Source organism: Camelus ferus, chromosome 13, assembly GCF_009834535.1.
Source record: "Camelus ferus isolate YT-003-E chromosome 13, BCGSAC_Cfer_1.0, whole genome shotgun sequence".
NCBI lineage: Eukaryota > Metazoa > Chordata > Mammalia > Artiodactyla > Camelidae > Camelus > Camelus ferus.
The window spans coordinates 61200902-61226913 of NC_045708.1; the positions used below are offsets into that span (position 1 = coordinate 61200902).

Consider the following 26012-nt stretch of genomic DNA (forward strand, 5'->3'; position numbering starts at 1 on the left):
CGCTGACCCCTCAAAAAGATATTATAATCTGGTGAAGATGAGATATATACAGAAATAACTGATAACCAAATCTCTCAGGAAGCAAAATAAACTTCTAAAAACTTGACAGAGGGGGAAAGTGGCTTGAGGTGGAAAAATGTACTATTTATTTAGGGAATACTGAGGAGGTCTGTTAAAGGAGTTATTCAACTTCTGTCCTCACTCTTTTAAACTTTCTGTACCACAGAGCATCTCATCAACTTTCTTCCTTTTGTGGATTCTCGTAGTTAGGCTGTGGAGGACCAGATCTTTCAAAGATTGTATTCTCCATATTTCTCAAAATTGTGGAATAGTTCTATAAAGTATTATACTTTAAAAATTGCCTTTAACTCTAAAATGTCAGTACGGAAAATAACACTAACTTCACATTAACTCTGCGAACAATAAGATGTTTACTCTTCTTGTGGCTGAGAGCAGTAATACACAAGTTCGTTTTCTTCTGCATGGATATTGTTGGATTGTGGTACCTTTACTGTGTCATTATGCTTTCAAAATTGTAGGTATTCTCTGCCTAGGATACAACAGCAGATAATGAATCACTGGTTTTAGTGCCAGAATTATAAGTGGATATAGAATGTATCATTTCCTCCCTTCCTTCCTATCTTCCATCCTTTCTTTCTTACTATCTATTTATGTATCTACCACTTACCTATCTGACTTTAGATAATTTCTTGCCTTTGTGACTGAGATGCAGCAAGAGGACATTTCCCTTGATCTGTGCTTGTTTTAAAAAAAAAAGGGCACTTTTGGTAATACTCTGTAGACTTCTGAGTAGGCGTTCAGTTATCGAGAATGCCATCAGCAATGCCTTGTTGCTTTCTTATCAGCTACTTCCTGCTGTCAGCTTGGCACTTATTTCAACAGAAAAGGATTTGCATAAAATGTAATGCCTTATTATATACAGCTAACATGGGGTTTTTAATTGTGCAAACACATGAGACTCCTGCGGTGATAGTCAATTTGATAAAAGGATTAGATTATGAATATTTTGTCATGATTAAAGATTAGCTCTGATTTATCAGAAGTAAGCCAGTGAAATTTGCCATATATTTATCAGTCATGTGAGACTTCATTAATTCGGAGAGTGTGTGAACCACAAAGTATCTACCTCTTTATAAGTCTCTGATGAATTTGATTATTTATATTTAGATTATGGGTATTAAGGATTGTTTTTAGCCTTCCACACCTGCTCTGCTGCTGAGAGTATCCCAAGAGTCTGTGTTTCCAGCCTTTTTGCCTTTATTGTTTTTCATCTCTTATCTTACAGAACAGTTAGGTAAACATCTGTACAAAATTTCTGCAGTTTTTGTTAAGGAAAATGATGATAGTGTGTTTCAACAGGACATCTTGAGTTTTTCCTTCAATTAAAAAACCCTCAGTAAAATATAGAAAAATGAGAAATCCGATTTAGGAAGTATTTATTGAGTGAGCACTTTTTGCCCTAAATAGGACTAGGCATTCCAGTGGATTTAAAAGAAACCCAACAACATCTAACTGGAGCGATAAGACTAGAGTCCTAGAAACAACTAAAGGCATTCATGGTATGAGACCTGATACAATCAAGTGCCCAGCACTGTTTGGGGTGTTTGGAAAAGAGTATAAACAAAATCGTAAGGAGTTTACAGCTTAATTTTAAACGTGGAAAATGCTTGGTGACTTAAATAACAACTATACGCAAAGTATAAAAGAGATGCCACAAAGCAGAATGTGATTAATTGTCAGATTAATTATATAGACAGATAACTGTCATAGGGAAAGGAGAGAAGGACCACTTCCAGGTTCTGGTAATCAGAGAAGAATTTGATACTGTTTGGTCAGCATAGTTAATGTGTTGGCTTTTTCTGTACCTCCTGCCTAGCAGATAGCTTCCTGCAAACGTGCACATCTCATAGGCTTGCATAAAGGGCATCACTGTGTGTTGGAGAATAGGAGTTCCTCAGGCTATTAGCCTAATGTCCTAAGTTCTAAAAATGTTCTACCTCAGAGACAAGAATTTTCAAATGGTTCTTTGCATAAAGAAGAAATAATTCAAGAAGCATGCATAGATGATAATTTCTTTGAAAATTCAGTTCAGGTGCATCTTTAGATTAGAAAGAATGGAAGGGAAACGTAGATAATAGTTTTTATGAGACAAAATTAAAATCAGATAATCAATAGAAAAAGTTTAATTTCTTGCAGAACAATTGCATAGCACTTTGTTTTTCAGATGAGTTTTCACTTTGTTGACCATTTTGAGAAATATTAACTCTATTTCCCTGTCTCCCAACATGAGTTTTTTAATTTAATTTATACTATTAAGATACTGTACCCTCACATTCCTTTTTACATTTGTTTATAAAACATTTACAAACATTCCTATACATTTGTTTATCAAGTATGTCACACATTTTACTACCAAAAGATTCTATAAGTTACAGGAGGAAATTAAATTACCATAAAATAAAAGTAATAATAAGAAAAGTGCATTTTGTTGAAAAATAAATTTGATGATGAAATAATAGTACTAAAAGTTGTGAAAGATTTTATACTAAAAGAACTCAATTTTGGGTAACAAATAGCAGTACTTTCTTGCCTCTTGATAAAAAACCTGAGCACTTATAGAATGTAGTCATTATAATAAAATGAGAAACTTTTCCAGATTCAATTAAATAATTTAACAAAAAGTTGTACTTTGTCTTAAGGTTTGCGTAGATGGTAAGTTTTAAAAAACCACGCCACCAAAAGTCTTACGATTTTATTTCTGTGCTTTAATTTTGATTACGTAGGAAGTTCTATGAACATTCATTGCTGTGCTGTAATCAAAATGAGGTCTGTAAAAGTGGAAATTATATTAGCTGTCAATTAGACTAGAAATTTGTTTCTTTTATATGCAGAGATTTATAGTACTGACTAAATGACGCCTCATGAAACATCTTGGGAGGCAGAAAAAAAAAGTATATATGGCATAATTTTCCTGTTTGTCAAAATCACATTCAAAGCATAGGGAGTTATCTTTAAGGTGATTTTAAAATAGCAACAACAAAAATCTAGTTTACTTAATTTTGCCCTCTAAAACTCCTTTTAGTTGCAGGTTCTTTTGCATTATTTCAAACTCTAATCCTCTGAGTGGGTAATTAAGGGACCAGAAAAGCCATTTGTGGAAAAGAAGAGCCATAAGGGTGGAAATATTTCTTCACAGAATGATCTTTAAGAAGTAAATAATTACAAAAGGAAAAGATTTGGGATGACCAATCTAAATCTGAGGATAATTAGAAGGAATAGAGTGTGAAAATCAAAATGCTTGGCATGTACAATTCTCATATCATAACAAGACTAATTAAATATTTAGAAACCAAAAATCCCCTCACAATTTGAAGAAAAATAACCTACGACAAAAGGGTCTGTAACTTTGCAGATAATTAGCAAGGGTTATAGGAAAGAAAAACATCACAGATTGGCTCCAAGGCTCTGCAAGGTCATGTCTTACTACGCTGTGTCTTTTATATGGTCTGGCAACAAGTTTCTTGCTAATTTAATCTAACTAGGGCATCCCATAGGCGATTTCCCATTTCCCTTGTTAAAAATGTGATAGTTTCTCCAAGTGCAAACTGTAGTAGGTTAACATTTTTATAAATAATTGCCCCTAGTTGATACAGGTCATAATATTTTTTTGAATTATTAAAAGCAGAGGTCTTGAAAATTTGGACACAGAAGTGATATTTTTAAAGTATTTCAACATTTATAGTTTTTATCCCCACTTAAATTATCTTGTTCCTTTCATTAAGTAGTTAGACCTGATGACCCTGAATGAAACTTAGTCTCAGTGGCATGCTTTGCAAATAAATATTTCTTATTTTGCTAATAAAAGCAAGCACATTTATGTTGAATGTGCATTTCTGCAAACAAGAGATTTTGTACTGGATTAATAAGGCTCTGAGTGAGTCAAGCCTAATTTGCATTAAACTGACCCCAAGGTCCAGTAAAAACTGCAAAGAATTTCAAAGGTCTGTACAAACTAGAAAGTTGTTTTTGGAAAATCAACACTGCCATTTCAAAATTCTAATTTCAGTAATTAATGTGAAATTTTGGAGGAATTTTTTGAGTTTCTAAGATGCAAATTTAACTGTAAATATTAAAGTCTGCATACTTTGTGGTTTTAATTCCTGACACAATATCTTACTCAAACACAAAGTGATTGTGGAAGGTATCACTTTCATATTATTGCCTGTTTTCAACTTACTGAAAAATAGAAAACAACCTTCTGGACATGAGCGTACACAGGATTTTACTTCAAGCTTTTGCTGATTTGCTGTAGGTTACCTGTTTTTTTTTTTATAAGTTTTCTGTTTGTTACATACTCTATACTTTTTCATTCAGGTAGGTTTATGTTTATGTATTGATAGGACAAAAAGATATTTTTTATTTTTGTTTATAGTTGTTTAAATAATAAGTTGACTTTTTCTATACTTTTTTAAAATACAGTTGCAAAGACACAGTAGCAGTTTTTTACAAATTAGGATTATATTTCAAATTTTTGAAAATACTGCTATATAGGAAACCAAATGGAATAAAAATTGTATTATTTATTTTTTCCAAATTATGTATCTATGCATGTATCAATATTGAAGCATGTTTTCCTAGAGATTCTGGTAGTAACTTAACTTTAAATTCAACTTAAATGATTTTTAAAAAACACACTATTGTAATGTTTAGAGTATAATATCCTAACATGCCTAAAGAATTAAATACTGCATGATGGATATAAATCTTCCACAGTACACAAATTGTTAAATAAATTATGAGAACACAGTTATGTGACAAATGGGAACATTACTATAGAACACCTCTTTTCTACCCATATTAATTACACATCATTTAGCTTCCTAATGTTATGTTTACCTAGCAATTAGTTAGGCTTACAAATCATCATTAATAAATATTTAAAGAAAGCAGGACCCACTTTCCTTAGCTCTACAAATGGAAGTTTAGACGATAAAAGAGCATTTCATTGTACAATTTAAAAAAAAAAAAGCCTGATTTAACATTCAACTCAGTTTCCCTCTCATTGGTGAGGTGGTATCTTGGAGCATAACTTCTGTTTATCCCCTCAGTTTATTTGATTACTTTGCTAGAGCAAATTTACTTAGGCACTTAACTGTTCATATTTTAAGGTAATCTGCCAAGTGTATAAAAATATATCGAAATTCTCAAAAAGACAGGGGTTTTAGTGCCTGGAGCACTGCATTCCTTGGTCATTTGGAATTGTTAGTGTATGAAGTGATTTGGAAACTAAAGGGTACTTTCCCCCATCCCTTAAATAGATCTGTCTCCCTGGTGTTGCATCATTGGCTTTCATGATACAAAACTGTGTCCAAATTGACAGAATTCTCTCAGAATCAGGTATAGCTGATTGAAGCAAAATTGGATGTCTGGTATTTATTTTCTACTGACCAGGTTGATTTACAAGCTGAAATGGTCAGGTTAACCATTCATCATTATTTCATTCATTCAACAACAATTACTGAATACCTATTATGTGCCAGGCATATAATCACCTCCAGTAAAAATTTATTTTCTTTCTTTTCTTTTTATTTTTTGCCCTTTATGATAACATGTCTAAATTTTAAAAATTTGTGTACTGGAAGAGAATAAAATTTACTTACTGACATGTGATCTTTTTTTTTTTTTTTTTTTTTGGTAATTGAGGCTCAAGAGTGAACATTATTTCTATTCCATTAATTAGACAATGGGTTTATACATCAAATGTAGATGTTCTATCCAGTTAGAAGGCATAGTTCCCCATATGGATATGGTTTAAACTCTTCCAGAGTACTTTTGTGAATATTCTGCTGATATTTGGCACTTTGGAAAGGAATACCATTACATATTACCTTAGTACCTTGAAAGCATTTATTTCATCTCAAAAAAGTGAGCAGTTTTAACTAAGACAGAAGGTAACTCAGGAAAGAAACAGACCTGTTGTTGCTAGTATTTTATAATTGAATTTAAATAATAACAGATGCTACTGAGAGACAGAAATTGTTGAAGTAGTCTTCACTGAACATACATTTGCAATAAAGAATTAGACTAATTCTAGAGGATGACTCCAAATTTTAGCAAACATTCATTTTTCGTTTCTGTCATGATTTTCTGAGCTTTTCTGTTGAATGCTGGGGTATATGTTCAAGTCGGTAGATTTTGCATTTTTAATCTTCCTTAGAACTGTGGTGAATAATGGCCCCTGGCAGGAGATAATGAAATTTTCTTAATTTATATTTTCAAGCAGAAGCTTCAATTGAAAATGGCATCCTATGGCCTGGAGACATAGCTCCAGTGCAAGTTTCAGGGGAGATACAATAATAATGCAGTGCCATCGAGACGAGGGATGATTGGACAGTGAAGAAGTAATTTAAGGAAGAAAAGAGAATGTACCAAAGCTTTATCGTAGCATATCTAATGATCTGCTGAGAAGATTCCCAATGGTTTTTGGAGCATGACTGGAGAAACTAATGTTATCTTGCCAAAACAGAAGCCCCTGCTTAATCAGCAGAACAAGACTACTGATTAAAACACCTCTCACAATAGATTACACATGGAATCTCATCTCCATACTTTGCATTTGGTAAAGTGTAGTAATGAGCATAAGATAATCAAAAGAAGAGTAAAAGCAATTTGTTGGGCATTGTACAATTCAAGATTAGAGTTGGAAAGGAAACAAATCTGCATGAATAGTTCAGCCTGTTTTTAAAGCTGTTCCCAGGAAATGATATGGGAAGTGTAGGGACTCCTTTGGAAGAATAAAAGATGTTCTGCCCCTTCAAGGTTTCCAAATCTATGTCCATCTTATGTAAGGGAGTACTTACTGTTAATATTGATGTTTTTGTTGTTGGTAATGCATATTCGTTGAGGGACTGTGCAAAGAGTTTGCCTGCATTATCCTATTTAACCTTAATGACAAACTTCTAAAGAAGGTATTATGGTTTACAGATAAGAAGGCTAAGGTTGAAAGATTTAATACGTTGCTTATGGACTCACAGCTAAGCAGGCAGCAGGGCTAGAACTAAAACCCCAATCTTTTTTATTCTAAAACCTCTGCTTTTAAACACTAATCTCTCCAATTAGCAAATAATTTTGCTTTTGAACAGAGTCGAACAATATGCTGTATTGGTGATTTTTATACAGTTCATTCTCAGATTATAAGTAAGGTGTGCATTGTGCCTTCTTTCAGCTTTAAAAGATTAAGGAAAAGCAGCATATTAATAGTTTACCCGCATTACTGATATTTCATTACTGATGAAGCACTACGGTCCCCAAAATTTAAAAGGTAGTTTTTTCAAAATACTATTGTCAATCTGTGCATGATAATTTCTAAATAATTTCCATACACTAGTATGTAAATTAGTAATAATACGCACTTATAAAATGTATTTTTATCAATTTCACATTTTTCTGGGGAACATTTATCTTAATTTCAAAAGTATATTGTGGATGTCTTAAGATTTAATATTGAAACCTTAGAACTTTGATTACATCTGGAAGAGAAAATAGACTTTTAATATTTTTAATTTCTCACCATCTGCTAATTGTGATAGTTAAGAGATTCATAGATATTCTTTAAAGTATTTTCTCTTACATTCTGTGCATAAACCTGGACATCACTGACTTTAAATATACTCTTAAGTTTTGCTAATAAGAAAATATATTGGTATTCTCTTATTCATGGGAAGTAAATTAATAAACTAATAATCTCAAATTTTTATTTTATTTTCTTCAGCTTTTGAGATGTACATTTGTCTTTACTTTTGGATAGAATTTTTTTCCCATTTAGAGTAGAAAGACTTACAGGAATGAGTTTTCATATAATTTTTTAAATTCGGGGTTTTTTTCTCCATTTAAAGCAGCTTTATGGCCTGTAAAGCAGGACTTAGGATTTTTTGGTTGATGGGTTTTATGATTAAAATGTACATTTTATGAATATTAATGTCAGAAATAATACCTTTATTCTGATATTTCAACTTGATAATGTTACAAAGCATTTATTTTTGGATTTATTTTTGCTACATATGGAATTCTCAGGATGAGTGTATTCTATGTATATTTTAGAAAATTAGAGGAATAAATAATATGATAAAGTTGCAACCTGAAATAGTGTATAGAAGTAATACACAAGTAATATTTTTTGTTAGTGCTTTTAAATCAGTGATGTGAAACAATGATTAGCCTTTTATCTATACATGCCAACTTCTGGAAATTTTTGGAAATGTAGTTAGAATATTAAAAATTATTAAATGCTTCGAATTTGAGACCGAGTACATTTGTAGTTTTACATTTACTTACGAGGTGGTGGTAAATCCCAGGAATCGCTTAGAAATTAATTTTTTGCAAGGGCTGCCTTTATGCACCTTCAGTTCTTTCTAAAAACGATCATATAGTATACAGTCTCCCTATAGTTGAGCCACTTTATTAGAAATATATTTGAATACATAAGTCAAAGGTTGAATAGAAAAAGTTGCAATGATTACAGTGGATCTTGTTTTGGTTATTGTTACTTTTAATGACGTCTTCCTTCTAGGGAACATATTTTTACAGATTGCTAAAAACTGTACTTCCAGATTTAGTTTTAAACTTTTTTATCAGCTAGGAAAAGATGATACTTTCCTTCTGTCATTGAAAGTGGGCTTACATGTGATGTATTCAGAACGTGCTTAGAAATTGTACTTATTTAGACCCCTCAGGTTAAGAATCTGTGAATAACTAGTCTGCTGCCTCAAAATTAGAGTAACTAAAACCCTTGATTCTTACGATTAAAATTAGCAAGAGAAGACACGTTAACATTTTAAACTGTATAATGTACGTATCGCATAAACCATAGTTCCTATTTCACTTGTGTTATATTAAGATCCGTGGAGCAAAAGCACATGTTTCCATACATAAGTTATTCTTTACTAAAGTACCTAAATCTGTCTCTAGCCCAGTGGTCCTCAGAGGTCAGAATCGTCAGCAGAGCTGGTTAAAACAGATAGCTGAGGACTCGCCTCCAGAGCATCGGAGTCTGTTGGTCTCGGGTGGAGCTGAGAATGAATTTCTAAAGACGTTTCTAGTGAAGGTCCCGGTTGGTGCTGAGGCTGCTGGTCTGAGGACCACATTTGGAGAACCATTGCTTTAACTTTCCTAACTCATCGGTGCATATGTACAAATATCAAATAAAATAGGATAAACTATTTAAAAGTTGAGATTTTTTTAATGATGACCAGTAATTGCATTTCCTTCTAGTCGTAATTAAAGGTCCACCTATTTTTAAAAATCCTGGGGTTTTTTTTCCTGCCTTGTTCTTATTCATACTGAATTTTTATGTTTCATATTTAAGAAAAGTTTAAGATTTTAACACAATGAAGCTACATGGTGTTAGTAAAATATACTGATACTTTGTTACTATAATTATACTCTTACTGATAATTTTTTTTTCCTCTGGAGAAAGAGAGAAACTCCTGCCAGGAATTATGCTCAGGGCTTGAGAATGCAAACAACTGAATGCCTTTCCTTTCTTGGCTTAATTTTGACTTTTCATTTTCTTTAGAATGAAAACTTGAATCAGAGCAGCTGGTGGGAATTCACTTTGGTTCTGGGGCTATTTGCTTTCTCTTTCAGTGTCTTCTTAAACGATAGTTTACAGTTTTACAGTCTTACCAACAATGTATTGGTTAAGGAATTTTCAGATTTTTCTCAGTAGTTTAGTAACAACTCACACTGAGTATTTCCTTTTCCCTTGTGACTCCACACTAAACTGTATTTGGTTGGAAAGTTAAGGCTGCTTGCTTCATTCATAAAAGAATGTGTGTAGTCTGTATTTCTATTTCCATTATTTGGTTCTCTAAAAGCTTTGGTTTTCTTTCCCATGAATCAAGATACTAGTATGCAAATCTGATACTCTTATACCTTTGTGTCGCTCTTCTTGCTGGCCCCTTACTATTTTAGAAGTCAACTACCTTTTTCCCTCAAGATTAATTTCTTACACTGCTGATATATAAAGTGAACATTTTTGACATCTTGAGAGGCCATGAATTCTAGAAATCTATATAATTTGCAGGCACTCCATTTAGTCTCCTTACCTTCAATTTTACTTAGGAATATAGCCCTAAAATTAACACTTTTTGCTGTCTTAGAGAGAATGCTTTGTACAATGTGATTATTAAAAGAAATAAAAATTACGTGGTTGATAAAAATTATGGTAATTGCTTTTGACATTAATTTGAACTGGTAATTGTGGTCAGGTGACTAATGCAAAGTTGTTCAGAAAAAGTAAGTATGAGCGATTATTTTTCATTTTGTGGTGTTTGTCTTCTTTTAAACAAAATATAATGGAAGCAAGACTTCTTGTCCCTGTATACTTCCTGCAAACATACTGTGACATTGAAAAATATAAAATAAAAGATATTTTAAATCTCATGCTAAAGTCATATTGAAGTGGAATAGGACCCTGTGGGTCCCTCCCTGGTACAAATCCTTCCCTGTTCCTGATTCTTGTTTGTAGGAAATAGGCTTCATTCAGCCTCCTTGACCTTCCCTGAGTTCCAAAGGGCAGTTTCAAACAGTTGCTAATCTGGGAAAGGAGGGAATGCAGAAACAAAGGAGGAGCAGTCAAGAAACAACAGTGCAGCCTTGGGGCAGGGTCCTGGTTCCTCCTCAAGGGATACTCATAACAATACCTGAGTTCTCCTGCTGGAACTGTGGCCCCCACCCAGGTGGAGGATGGTAACTTCAGGCCCTGCAAAGATTCCTGGAACGTCACCCTATTACCTCACCACCAACCAGTCAGAAGAAAGTCACACACCCTGCAACCCTGACCTCAGATTTTGCCTGTAAAAACTTCTCCCTGAAAACCATAGGGGAGCTCAGGGTTTTTGAGCGGGAGCCACCCATTCTTCTTTGGCCCTGCAGTTACCTTCCTCTGCTCCGTGTTTCTGCTTGTTTGGTTGCACTGTGCCTCTGGCACATGAATTTGCATTTGGTAACAAGGTCAATTTATCCAGTCTTTTAGTGGAGGGAAAAAAAGGAAAATTAGATGTATTCTTTAGTTTTAGAAAATGATACAAATTCCCAAATCTTTTGAGCAACTTCCTTCTTCTCTTTAGTCCAAAGTCCTTCATGCTGTTGGTCCATTTCAACCTTGAATTCAGTCCCTTTTCTCTCTCACCTGTTCCTGGCTTGGCAGTGTGGTAGAGGCTTCAGGGGGAAGGGGAGGAAAATTAGGTATATGAGAAGTTTACTCACAATTTGAATTATTCCATGAGATTTCTATCATGAATGTATTTTGAGTATATATTAAAACCATTTACAACATAATAGCTTTGTTGACTATAAAATATATATGGAAGTAATGTATAAAAGGGATATCTAACTCACAGGAGTTTAGATTTCTTTGTTTCTGAATGGCATCAGGGTGAGGTAAAGGGAGGGTCTTTGTAGGTATGGGTACTTTCAAGCAAGGAAATAAAAGGAGTTTAATTGGTAATGGAGACCAGGTTAGTGGTTGAGGATCCTGAGATCAAGAAACTTAAAAAACGAGCAGTGAAATCCTGTTGCTATAAAATTTAAGAAAGTAGAAAATGAAACATTAGTTGAAACATTAGACATTGATCTATTGAGAAATCTTAAATCCACCTGCTGTTTAAAATTTTAGGATATGAAATTTGTTCTGTGATTCATGTTAAAATAATTTATTTACACTAAATGGAGAACCACTGGCGAATTTCTTGAAATGATTGAACCAATTTAAGAGAAATACAGAATAAGAAGAGTAAAAAACACGATGTTGCATAAAAATGTTTACATTACCCACGCCTTTGAAAATTATTTTATATGGCACTTTTTTAAATTGTCATACAGTATTATAGATTTATCTTGATAAAAGTTAATCATTAGTTTAATTTGTACAATTTTAGTTATAATTTATTTACTGTTCCATTAAGGCTTCCATTTGCTGTTCATTTTATAATAATACCTTAACCTATAAAATTTACCTGTTTGATCCTGTAGAAGTTTTAAGATCTTTGCTGCTATTTGAGGAAGAATTAGCCTGATTTGAGCTGAAGTGGCTCCAAGGTGCATGACTCACATACCTGCCCATCCCTAACTCAGTTCTCCTACTGTCCTTTAATTAGTTCTGCTAAAAACCGGGCTACTTTTTCATTCTTTCTTTGCCGTTTTATGGACTAGTTATTTAATGCACTGCAGAATGTCTGGTATTCAAATTATTAAGTAAATTTTTTTATAATGCTCCTGTTCTGCTTGCTTTGTCTTCCTAATTTATATACTATCAGAAAATATAATAAACCCCCTGTGAACATTACATTCCATTGGTTGTAATGAAGTCAAATTATAAAGGAAATTGTTGTTGCCTTTACAAAGCTTATAAAAAGAACATTTGGACAAATAAATAGAAAAATAAATAACATCTTGCCTAAAATTCCAGCTTAATTCTAATAATCTCAATGAATTAATGACACAAAAAATAAGAAAACATTTTAATAGGCATAAATAGGTCATTCTAGGCATCATGTTAGTGACATTCTTTTTAATGTTTTTTAGGGAGTACTAATTTAGAAGAACTGAATTCATAGTCATTGTCATATTGGTAGCATAAGCATATTGATCTATGAAAATATAAGAGTAACACAAGGCTTAGACATTCAGTATGTGCCAGGCACGATGCTGAATGCTTAAAATGCATTCTTCCGTTGATGCAGGTGATAGCATGGAAGGTGCGATCTGTTAGCTTCGTATGTGATATCCAAGAGTATAAAAGTGCCTGTAATAGAAGACTTAACACAAAGCTGGATTTAGAGGATAAGCTTAAGTCTCTGGCTCTTCCTGTTTTAATATGTTGTCAACACTTACTTCCAAGCTGTTCAATTTATGACTCTTGTGTTTTTTGTTCAGTCATAGTACCATTTTTTAATTGCAATTTTAATTCTTTATAGCGAGCTTCCAGGTAACTTTTATTTTTTTTAGTACATGTTGAATATGTCAAAAATTCCAATTAGAATGTATACTAGAATAGTAGAGAACTGTTAGGCTAATTTCTTTTTATTTCAAATTAAAATGCAGTGACTCATGATACAGAAATATTACAACATAAAGAAATAGGACTTCTGTAATTCTTTAGAGCAACCCAATATCAGTTGAAGTTTATTATTTATGGTACGAGTTGCTTGAAGAAAATACGAGTCAATTCTCTATTATATTTCTTTAGTAAACATAAGCAAATAAAGTATTAAGTTACACAAGTTTGATTTGTTTTGTTTTCCAGGTGCAACAATCGAACACAGTGTATAGTAGTTACTGGGTCAGATGTATTTCCTGATCCGTGTCCTGGAACATACAAATATCTTGAGGTCCAATATGAATGTGTCCCTTACAGTAAGTATGAAGTTTGGACTTTTCACTTTCTGCAGCATTCCTCGCTGGTGCTGAGAGACTACACATGTGAGAGAAGCATATGTTTATGGCCTACAGAACTATTATGCATGCAGAGCACTGACAGACTTGGGCCTCCAATTAGCTTCATGAAGTGTGGAAGGCAGCCATAGTGCGATGCTGGCCAAGTGTCTGTCTGTGTTCTTAAGTGTTTGGCTTTTAAGGCTAGTGTTTTTCCAGAAAACAAACTTGAATTAGCTATTCCGGAGGGCAGATAGAAATCTGTGCTTTTGCCCAATACCAGTTGCTGACAAATTGGTTTGGCTCACAGTTTTCTAAAGAAGGAGTTGACTTTGGTTTTAATCGTGAGCTACTTGAATGGCTACCTGCTGCCGTGGTAACTTCGGTGCCTGGTGAAAGCCTCCATCGCAGTAACTGAGGCAAGTGCTTTCCTTTTTGTTCCCTTGTTCCTAAGAGAGCACTTATTTACCAGGTTCAGAGATGACATCTTAACACTAAATAAAATACACATAACAAAACCTTGGACATACTTTTATTTTTAATTTTGCAACATCCGTTTTTAGTAAGATCTAATGGAGGTCTATTTGAAACTCAACTGGAAATTTCATTAAGTTGGCTTCAGCTAATGCTGTAATTCTGTGGTCTTCCTCGTAATCTCGGAATTCATACTTATAAATTGCATTTTATACTTTCAATAGGAAAAAAGTTTCAGTATATTACCTAATTTTCATAAGCTAATTTGTTTGATATCGTTCCTTTTAAATTTGAAAAGATTGTTTCGTATCACCTTAATTCATAGGTGTTTGAATTAAGTCTTTAGAGCAGCAATTTTATTGATTTGCTTTAGGAGGACTTAACCACCTAAAAGCAAAACAAAACAAAACAAAACTGGACTCAAACTAAATAATGAAATTGCTTTTCCCAGAACCTCAAAAACCAGGTCATGAGTTCTGATAGAGTCATATGTTCAGACTATCAGTATTTCTAAGACCAGAGGGTTAATCTAAGACGGCTCTGCTGTGTCCCACATGGTAGTCACACACTCTCACACATCCTGTGAAGGCTCTATCTCATTTCTCTGCCCTCAGTCTTGATAAATTGGCTTTTTGTAGGGTATCAGTTAAAGGCCAAACACGGGTTATTTTTTCTTTTTATTCCTGCTCTGTGTTCCTGTGTTACTGTGAAATGGATGCTTTTTATGTTTTCAGTATTTTCTATACCATTTGTAGGATGGGAAGCCTACTGAGTGCACTGATCTTTGTATCATTTCTCCTGTGTGTAGTGTCAGTAGATTACATAATCATTCCTCCCCTGCCACTAGAGGAACATTTTATCTTTTGAGCTAACCAAAATTTTGTTCCATAAAGTCACTTTCATTTGAATTTAGCATGGTTTCTGTCCTCAAATTAAAAAGGAATACAGCATCCATTCCCAAACAGTGGAATCAGTCAGAGCTGCCAAGAATTGTCTTTCTGGAGCCAGTTCCTGCCACCTAGTCTGTAGACCAAGCACAGTGTTAAGAAAATATTATTTTCAGACTTTTAAGTTATTTCTTGTGCTGTTTAAGAAAGGAAAATGTGGATATCTTCTGGGACATCTAACTTTCAAAATTTTACTTTTTCAGTTCTCCAGAAGTATTGTACATTGTGCACCATACTTGCAAATAGCTATACTCAGAGAAGTATTTGTACTTTTTAGTTTCTGTCCTTAAACAAACACTCCAGTAATTAATTTGCTATTACCTTTCTAGATGTTTGCAAGAGGCAGAAATAAATCAATGGCTCTTTTTTTAACTACTTTTTGCTAAAAAACAGAAGTAATTATAATTCCTATATACCGTACAGTAGTGACACACTATAAATTGCATGATTTTCACTAATATTAAAATTAATGCGGAGGATCGTTTTAGATTGTTCTGATCTTCTATAGGACTGTGTATCTCCTTAATCTCTTTCCCTTTTCCCCCTTCTTTTGTTTATACTTGATTATACCCATTTCTTAAACATTTTATTTTCTTTATAAATAGTTTTTATTTTACTTTTTATTATATTTATTTATTTATGTTTATTTTAAGCTTCTAGCTTTCACTTTCCCCTTGTTTTAACAGTGTTTTTGTACTTTGTGATATTTGCATACCCTTTTTACACTTACTTAGCTGATGAAAATTGTCATCTTCTGATCACATTTATTATGTGTCTCTTACCTCCTGGCTTTATGCCAGTTTCTATCCAGGGCAAACTCTCTGAGTACTTATCCATCCCAAACTGTTTCTTCTTACTTGAAGGAAAAAAAAAAAAAAAACAGGAATTTTCCATGATCTCTGAACATTGTATAATCAATTTACTCAACAGAGTTTGTTATAAATGCTGTTGTTTTACTTTGTATATTTATAGAAGGCACATGTATTATATTTGATATTTATATTTGCCCTAATGTTTGTGTCAAAAATGTATCTATGTAGAGCATCCTTTATGGTTAACAGAAGTGTTGGTAATTGAATGAATGTGTGTTTAAAAGAAGTCATAAGGATCTTGTAGGATAAAGGAGAATAATCAGATTGGAATTTCCGTATTCTACAGGCACAATTTGGTTTTGATTTTTTTGTTTCAAATTATTATTAAATTATTAAACTCATACCATAATCTTAACTGTAAGTTTTATTTGATGAGATAAAATAAATATTAATGTTGATAAAATCATTTTTTATGAATAAACTTAAGATTATTCCAAATGAAATAGTGTGTCACTTCAGATACAGAGTATGTAGGCTTTAGTTCGTTTGGGTCAGTGTTTTGTCTTGCATAACCATGCCTTCCACTGATGTTACTGGGTCATGTATCTATGTTTGTAAACCTGCTGTTATGAAGTAATTCATGCAGTCTCTTAAGTTGTAGTGTGTATTTGTGATGAAGAATGCTAATTTCATTAATTTTATTGTATTTTTGCATTTTTCTGTGTTGAGAGAATTTTGCCTATTGTTGGGTTTTCATAAAAATCATAATGTGAGGACTTTTGTTTTAAAAAGCCATATTTTATGCAGTTCATCAGTCATCAAAGGTTTTATTTAATTTTTTTTTAACTTTTACATTTGGGTGATACTTCTCAGTTTTCATTAGACTTACAAATTATATACAACTTATAATCTTTTTTTAATATAAATGATATCAGTTAAAGCACAAATGAAGACTTTCCTGTTTAGTTTGCTCAGTAACTACTCTGTTACTTTACCTTATCTAATAATAAAGTCATTTGCAATTAATGGAGAGCAGAATATACCTCTACATCCTTTATTGAACTTGTTTTAAGTTCTGTTTTAAATATGTAACATTTAAACATATATTATTTCCATTTTTTGCATTTAATTGGTTTATTTCAGTGAAATCATCCTTTCCTTAAAAAAAAAAAATATAGCTGTATGTAAAGATGGTCTGCGCAGGCATGACACTAACTATTTCTTTATCCCCATTTTCCCACCATGGCCTTCTTTTATTGATTCTAAGCAGGTATAATATTGCTCTTCACTGAGGAGAAATTTTAGGACTAGTGGTTTATAAAAAAGAATTGGTCTCCATCAGTAACACTGAATTTCTTCTTTTTACTGGATGTAGTCAGATTTATGCATTAATAGAGCAAGTATGTTTCCTGATAGTGGTTAAATAGACCAAGCTGGATGGGGGAGATGGTGCCTTAATGTGAAAAGCTATGTGTTATTTCTGTGGCAAAACTATTTGTTCAATATGTTTCTCCCTAAGGTATTTCAGGAGGTCACTATTTAATCTTGATGAATAATTGTAATTTAAAAAATTAATCAAGCTAAAGCATCTTAATGAAATGTGCAACTACAGTATCTTTGAGCAATCAGTTTGGAGATACAGTATTAGCACACCCTGATGCATTTTAATAAGGAAAGAGGGAGAACCACAGACATTAATCTGGTCACTTTATGAAATTCAGGCAACATACTTCAAAGCCTACATACAATCTAAAATAGCATTTTATGGTTTGTAATTATTAGAGTACTACTTAATGGCAAGACTCTTAGATAACACACTTCCTAACTGCATCGTCCATTTCTTTAAACTTCCGGGAGGGAGGATGCTTTTCTCCTGTAACTCTACTAACCAGGTTTGTTTTATGAAAGCATTTACCTATCATGGGGTCTGTGGAATCAAGGTATTTGCTTTGAATGCTCGGTATGATTGTTGTTGCATGCTAGCTTGCTTTTGTGTAAATTGATAATGGTAGACAATGTCATAATAAGCTAACCATAATTCTTTCTTCCTTTTTCTCCTTGCCTACTGTGCTTGCTTTTTCCTTGTATGTATTTTGCTTATTTTTTTAATAGACTTAGTATTACACGTTTGAGATATGTGATATACAGCATTTAATAACAATTTTATAATGTAACTTATATATAGACATAAATAAGTAAATTTACTAGTTATTAGTGGGGAAGAGAGGCACTACCTTACCCCACTTTTCAAAATAAGTACTAAGATAGAGGGGGACGTTTCTGTATTCCTGAAAAGGAGGCTAATTTTGTTTATAGTTAAGATGGGGGTTTTTATAGAAAAAGAAAATTTAGTAGAAAAAATTGAAATGTACTGAGATGTTTAATTAAATATGTCTTCTTACATAAATATCTTTAGAAAATGTAACCATATCAATACTCATTAAATCAGACCTGAGCTCCAAAATTGAATATCCATTTTTATAAATAGATTTCCTTTTGTTATGCATATCTAATTTTAGTTAGTTTAATAATGAGTTCACATTAGATAAATGGGATGATGTACCTATGCATGCATTTATGTCTGTAGCATACCGATGTAAAGTAAAACTTGGTAAGAATGCTGAGTGACTTTGGAAGGCAAGAGTATGTATACCATGCATTAGTGAAGAATTTCATTATTTATTCAGGTACACTAAGTGGAGCAACATGCCAACATATTTGCATTGCCTCCTTAATCTACTAAAATGATTGATCCATGTTCTTTCATGTAACTTTAGTATCTTTCTCCTGCTGGGTTTTCCTGTTGTGTGTTTCTCTTTATCCAAAGTAGTGCAGCTCTTATTCTTCCTATATTTAGCATCTGTTACTAATTCAATCTTATAGTCAATTTATTTTAATCTTTTTTCTTTTTTCCTTGCACCTTTTTTTTTAACTTTTCTTCCGATGCTTAAAATAGAAGTGGAGCAAAAAGGTAAATAACATATACAGTTTGAACCCCAGCTCCCTGTTATGTGCCTTATGGATGTTTCCTCCTCCCTTCCCTTCCCCCACAACACTCCTGACATTACAATATAATCAGCAGGACCTCATAAATGCACCTCATAGAGAAGTCGACTGTTTACAATGAAATTATGTGACTGCTAAATCTGGTGATGGGGTAAAATTTCTGAAGTCGGCGAGGGGGAGCTGTCCTTTCTCTGTTTCTTTTCACCCTTTATCTCTTTTTTTCTGACACCCTTGGATATTTTAGTATTAACGTGTCATCTTGCCTGGCTTCCAGAACCCTCTCCATAGCATGCCATAGTTACAGGGTCTCCTGGTCGTTTCATCACTGCTTTCCTTGTATTTACTTTTCTCTGCTTCTAATTGCATTTTCTGAATATTTATGTTCCTTCAACTGAAGCACTTTTGTTTTCAGTCTACCTTCCGTAGAAGTTCTAAACAAGCCTTCATGTTGGGTTTTTTGTTCTATTTGCTTTATTTTGGTGTTTTGCTTTGGTGGGGCTTGTAAGTGGGCTTAAGGGAGGGGAGGGTACAAAGTTTGGGCTGAAATAAAATGCTTGGCTCACTGTTACGTACAAAGCTCAGAGTTTTAAAGCATAAATTACCAAGTTATAAGATAAAAACATACAGCAAAACTATAAATTGTTAGCTCAATTATGAGTGGTCTTAAACTTAGGTTTGTATTTGTGAAAATAAACCCCAGCCACTTTGTATGCTGGTGCATTGATTACGGTAACTTGAGGAAAGAAAGGTAGGACTTGTATTACGTATAAGTTTTGGTAAAACTGAATGGTGATAAAGTGAATTTTTCTCTTTTGATCTGTGATCACTGAAACTTGTGTGTGCCTGTATAATCTTCTCACTTGGCTTAATTCTTGTCTTTTCTCCGTGGCTGTTAGTTTTTGTGTGCCCTGGGACCTTGAAAGCAATTGTGGATTCACCGTGTATATATGAAGCTGAACAAAAGGCAGGTGCTTGGTGCAAGGACCCTCTTCAGGCCGCAGATAAAATTTATTTCATGCCCTGGACTCCCTACCGTACCGACACTTTAATAGAGTACGCTTCTTTGGAAGATTTCCAGAACAGTCGCCAAACAACAACATACAAACTTCCAAATCGAGTAGATGGTACTGGATTTGTGGTGTATGATGGTGCTGTCTTCTTTAACAAAGAAAGAACAAGGAATATTGTGAAATTTGACTTGAGGACTAGAATTAAGAGTGGGGAGGCCATAATCAACTATGCTAACTACCATGACACCTCACCATACAGGTGGGGAGGGAAGACTGATATTGACCTAGCAGTTGATGAAAATGGCTTGTGGGTCATTTATGCCACTGAGCAAAACAATGGAATGATAGTTATTAGCCAACTGAATCCGTACACTCTTCGATTTGAAGCGACGTGGGAGACCGTGTATGACAAACGTGCTGCTTCAAACGCTTTTATGATCTGCGGAGTCCTCTATGTGGTCAGGTCCGTTTATCAAGACAACGAGAGTGAGACAGGCAAGAACGCCATTGATTACATTTACAACACCCGACTAAACCGAGGAGAGTATGTCGATGTTCCCTTCCCCAACCAGTACCAGTACATTGCTGCAGTGGATTACAATCCAAGAGATAACCAGCTCTACGTGTGGAACAATAACTTCATTTTACGCTATTCTCTGGAGTTTGGTCCACCTGATCCTGCCCAAGGTAAGAATGTGTGCTTGCTATGCTTAGGTCTTTTGTGAACAGCTTACTTACAAGCCTTATTAATTTCTTTTCCCTATTTATTTCCTTTCCCTTTTCATAATTAAAGCACAAATGCTAATGTTGTGGCACTTCAAATTGTCGTATGGTATGTGCATTTTAGCCTTACTTTGGTTCATTTTCTTTTTTCTGAATTTCGTCATTTAAACGTTAGTTTCAAAAAATTGTAGCATCCTTGGTCATTTTTCATTGCAAAAAATGTAATGCTGCTACAAACCTGTTAGCTTTGTGTTTCTTGTCTTTTTTTTTTTTTTTTTTCTATCTGACTTCTGAATTGATGCAGACCTTTTAACTTCTTGGCGCCAGTGGTTAGGAAGTCCCAGGACAATTGCCAGGCTTGATGTGCAATGCCAGACACAAGTGTTCTGTAGTTTTGGTGTCTGCTTTCTGGGTAGAAGGAGTCATCCCAGATCTTACTAGATCATCATGTAAAAGCTTTATTTCCTGATAAATTTGTGACAGTCTTAGGTCAACATTTCTACAACTTTAACTGTCACACATGGACTAAACATTAAATGATCCTAAGTGTTGATTTATGAAGACAGATCTGCTAGCATCTTTTTGATTTGTGTTCTCTTTAGGTATCTTTATGGAGGATCATTACCTTATAAATCTTTGGAAATATATTTTACTTTATCAAGTGAATTCAGCTCTGCAGTAAACAATTTTGGGGGTAAATTAAATGAAAATTTCATTAAAACAAGATTACTTCATACTCATGATAAAAGAATGACCTATTAATTTATTGTAGAGCTCGCACTAATTATATCTTTTTTATTTGAACAAGAATATTTGTGTTATAAAGATATGAATTAATATTTTGGTTTTCTGAGTTAATTGGAATTTTCATATTATTGCATTACTTCCGAATTGTAGGAACCAGAACGTTCTTTGGGGTGATTAAATCACTCTCTTCAGTACAGTGGAACAGAAATTAGTATCTTTCTCTTCTGTTAAAACAGTACACATCCACACACTTAAACATAACCACATATACCTAGATGTATTTTAAGGTATGGTGTTACTATGTTCTAAATATTGTCATAGGATTGAGACTAAAAGCTGAAGCCTTTTGTAGTTGAATTTTCTAATTTGGGTCATAGAATATCAAAAATACGTAGTTTTGTTGTTGTTGTTGTTCATAACATAGGAGCAACCATGGCATACTGACTTAGCGTAAGAGGCCCCCTTTTCTCTTAATTCATGTACATCTAAATTTTTGGCCTTAAAATTGTAGCAATTGTTGAACTTTTAACAATGAAATCTTTTTTCAGGGCATAAAAATATTTATTGATAGTATCTTAGAATCTTTTGTTTTTAAATGTGGACATATGTTTTTTTCTCCTGAGGTCAGCAATTTGGGATGGTTCCCACACCTCAGTTGTTTTTCTAAAAGCTAGTACCATGCTTCTTTATCCTTGAGGTTTGTAAAAGTGAAAAAAGGTCAGTAATTGGCAAAATTTGACACCGTGGAGGTACTTTTGTTAAATACTTTTGTATTACCCTCACAGCTGTTACATTTGTCTTGGGTGGCAATAAATCTCTTCCCTGCCATTAGGGAAAAAAATCATTTAAAAATGCAAATTCATAATCAACTTCAGCAACACCTGAAGTTGAGTACAGATTCAACTCAACAAGGAATCATTGCCCCATCTACTTGTCACAAAGTACTTCACTGAATACAAGATGAGTAATAATGTTATTTTCCACATGTGACTTATGTTCTAGTACATAATTCGATTTCAGATGAAAACATCTGATAATTTGGATACTTTTGGAAAAGAGCAGTTATTGGCTTCGAAAATGAGAAACTTAGGCATATTTGGTAACTGTGTTTATACTGTCATGTTTTGTTATCCAAAATAGCCATTCTTATGTATTCCCAAAAAGTGAAAATTCACGTTGACCTCTTATTAAGCCCTTAGTGGTAAAAAGTTTTATCTGACCTGAATATTTCTTGCTGCTGTTTAAATCTTATTCTCTTGCTCTTTGTAATTTATCTTCATGTGCTTTTAGAGAGACTCTTACCTTGCTCATCCAAGACGTGTGCTGATGTCTAAATGCATGTAATGGGGCCTTGCAGAGCTATTCTGGCCCATACATTTAGGTCAAACCAAAAAGCCACTGTCAGCAAGTCTTAGGTACTGGATTTGCTATCATGTATGTGGCCAAGGTATATACATTGTTCTGTAAAATGAATAATTTCATTATTGACTGTTTCATCCTGTTTTAGCTTCAATACTTTTTCCCATTTATAAATCTAAGCCTTTTTATTCCTAACAGCACAAGTGTATTACTGCTTTGCCTTAATAGTGTTTTCAAATACATCTTTCTTGGCTTTGAATTTTTAGCTTTTGTGATCTCTGCACCATTAATTTGCTCCATTCCCCTAAATTAGAGCTGTTTTTCTCTTTCACTTTCTTCTTCTATAAAGTGGGTGCAGAAAAAACCCATTTCAGTTGTATATTAACTCTTTTCTCTGTCTTAATCTGAAATGCTTTATATTTACTCAATCTGCCTGCAGATTTGATATCCCAGATATTATTGAAAAATATTGTCTTGGATTCTGACAGTTCCTGAATATCTGTCTTAGAGTAACAATGAAGTGTGACACTTAAACAGCTCGAGAGACAACTTTTATCGAGAAAGCCAGTTAGGTTTATTATGTAGGAAGTGTTTAGCACAGAATACTTATTTCTTAAAACACCTTCCCACTGATAATGAAGGCTCAGTAAAAGATGATCAGTATTTTTAGACATTGAATGGAGGTAAATTTAATAAATCTTCAGTTTTGCCTTCCCAGACTACAGACTCCCTCTAGCTGGAGTTCATTCAGTGAATAATGGGTGAGTTTTTGGACTTGGAAGAGGGAACGAACCACCCTTAGCATAACTGCATATTGTCCTTAAACTCTTTTTACATGGGAAAAAAGATGCTAATAAATAGCAAGTTCTTAGTAAATACAACCATAGTAAATTGGGCCATTCTGTGTGTGTTTGTTGAAATCTTCCTGTGTCACTAGTAAATTTGCTTATTAGCATCATTAGCACCGTTTCTGGGTCTCTGCACTCCAGTGGTGCATGGCAGGCAGAATGCGAAGTCAGTTCATAGGTATGTTTGATATGGCATCCTTATAACTCTGGGACAGGCTCTTAGAGCAGGGTTTATAGTTGAGATAAAATTCTGTTGTGAGTTTCCATGTTTTCTACCCCCATTTGTAGGATATTCGTAAGTTTTGTGCCCTTTTTGCCACATATATTTCATTATGAAACGTTTTATTATTATTGCTTTAGTATTATGTTATCTTCCCACATTTTTTCCTTTAAAGACGTATGCAGAACACAGTGTTGGTTAAATGCTCCAGAACCAGGGCACACTGCTTTGTGGGATACCATACTTTCCCAGAGTCTATGAAAATCTTTTACTAGAAAAATAAGATCATAACAGTTAAGAGTATGGACAATTGACCTTGAACAAATTGCCTAACCTTCTCCATGGCTGTTTTTTTGTCTCCTAGTACCTACTTCATGGAGTTGTGGTAAGAATTAAATAAGATGATCTGATGAGCCATGAATGGTGATTAGCATAGCATCTGGTACCTAAGTGCTGAAGTGTAAGCTTTTATCATTATGGGATGCCCTGTTGCGACCTGTCTTCACCTAAGGAAAGAAATATTAATTTTTAGAAATACCTCTGCATTTCTACCTTCAGCATTAGAAAAAAATTGCTTTCCTTAAGGTTGCTAAACTTCAGCCTTGCAGAATTATAGTTGTCCTCCTGGGGTTAAATATTGCCACTTAAAGTTGACTTTCATGTTTATTTTCATTATATCCCAATATTTCATTGATTTATCGTTGAAGAATGTGTTCCTTCCCTTTAAACTTCTTTTGATGAGCAAAGGGTGAAAAGGTATGAAAATTTACTATCAAAAGTCACATGCAGACAGGCTGTGGAATGTTGCATGAGATTTTGTGCATTTAATAAGAGGTCATTTTGTCACCTACCTTCACTCACTTGTTATGAATCTTTACTGGTGTCTGGCTAACACATCGCTAATTGCAGTATTGTTAATACATATTTCAGTGATTAAATATGTACTAATTAGGACAGTGTCAAGGGACACATCTGATGGTGTAGCACTAAACCATTTTGCTCTGCCCTTTTCTCTCTTTGCTCTGATTCTCCACTCCTGTTTGAGATTTGATTCTGCAGCATTCATTTGACACTTCTGCAAAAGATTGTGATGCTTTTGACAAATGTTAATTGAGGAAGCACTGAAAGCATGGCTGCACTGTAATCAAAAGAAAATTACGAGGTTTAACAAGATGTCAGGCAAGTGCTTTACAGAGAAAGATAGACAGGTTTGAACAGGCTTCTGCCGCAGCTGGCTGGGCGTGACGTTTGACTAAGGTACACAGGCTTCTCTCACATGGTCAGTAACCGGTGCCCTGGAAGCAAAACACTACTTAAGAAGTTTCTTTTGTGGTAGAATGATAAAAGGGTGTAAAAATGTCATGTAATTATTGGTAACAAGAAGTTTGTCACTACTAAAGAACTAGAAACAAGTGCACACTGCTTTTTCTGATAAACTTAGCATACTCTGTCAATAGTTAGAACTATATGAGCAACTATTTATGGACCAAAGTTTAAAATATTAAATATATCAGTGATGATCATATGAACTTGTTTCCCAATAACTTTTAGTGTTCTAGTGTGTTCCTTATGTAAATAAAGTAAATTAATGTTTTATAAGATTTTGTAAACATTTTCATGATTAAAAAAATAGTTATTTTTAATTTGCTCTACTCTAACAATTTAAATTTAAGGCATATTTATAAGAGCCAGTAATCTATAAATGTTGGTAAAACTTTAATGTGATCACCTAATAGAGTTTAAATGATGTCAGTAAAGTTTTGCTGACAATTTTTGTTGTTGTTTAAACTAATTACATGGTAATTAATGAAGGAAACATTAACCTCCATTATTTTTTTAACCTGTTGGATTTAACAGTTTAAAAGTAATGTTGGAAGTGAAAAATAACCTTTAAAGTTTTTTTCTTTTTAAATTTCTACCTTTCAATGGGTAACTGTGGTCCTTTTATACTCTCTGTTAAGTGTCAGTAAAGTAAGTAGGGTTCGTTTCAAATTAGCCATGATTTGATCCAACCTGTTATCTTGCTATGAGATTACATTGTACCTTCTGACCAGAACTCGTTGCTTTTTATACCTACATTTTCAAAAGTAAAGATGCAGAAGCCTCAGATGTTTCCTTGCTAAAACAGCACAATCGTGCCAAGCGTATCTTCTGTTTGAATCTAATCAGGCATGCTCCGAGAACTCTTGAGCAGGAATGGCTGCTGGGTGGAAAGATGTCACAGTATTTGTGCTCCTGCAAGACGGAGACCACGTGATATGAAATTTTCTATTGTCCTAATTATATGTAATTGTCAGACTTTTGTTGATACTTTGAATTTTATCGTTTTAGAGTATGCATTTACATAAGAAAATATCTTGGAATTTTTTAGTAGTGACAGTGTATTTGATATGTACATTAAAACTTTATAA

The 26012-nt window shown here is 33.7% G+C and overlaps 1 protein-coding gene across 7 annotated transcripts in view; it reads left to right on the top strand.

Moving 5' to 3' along the window:
- The window catches only part of ADGRL2 (adhesion G protein-coupled receptor L2), a 252564-nt gene that overhangs the window by 185377 nt on the left and 41175 nt on the right, over nucleotides 1-26012 (top strand). For all 7 annotated transcript variants that reach the window (XM_032494670.1, XM_032494671.1, XM_032494668.1 and 4 more), the window contains 2 exons: nucleotides 13328-13437; nucleotides 19591-20391. In XM_032494670.1, the coding sequence (XP_032350561.1) occupies nucleotides 13328-13437; nucleotides 19591-20391 (911 nt within the window). The remainder of the gene's footprint in view (nucleotides 1-13327; nucleotides 13438-19590; nucleotides 20392-26012) is intronic.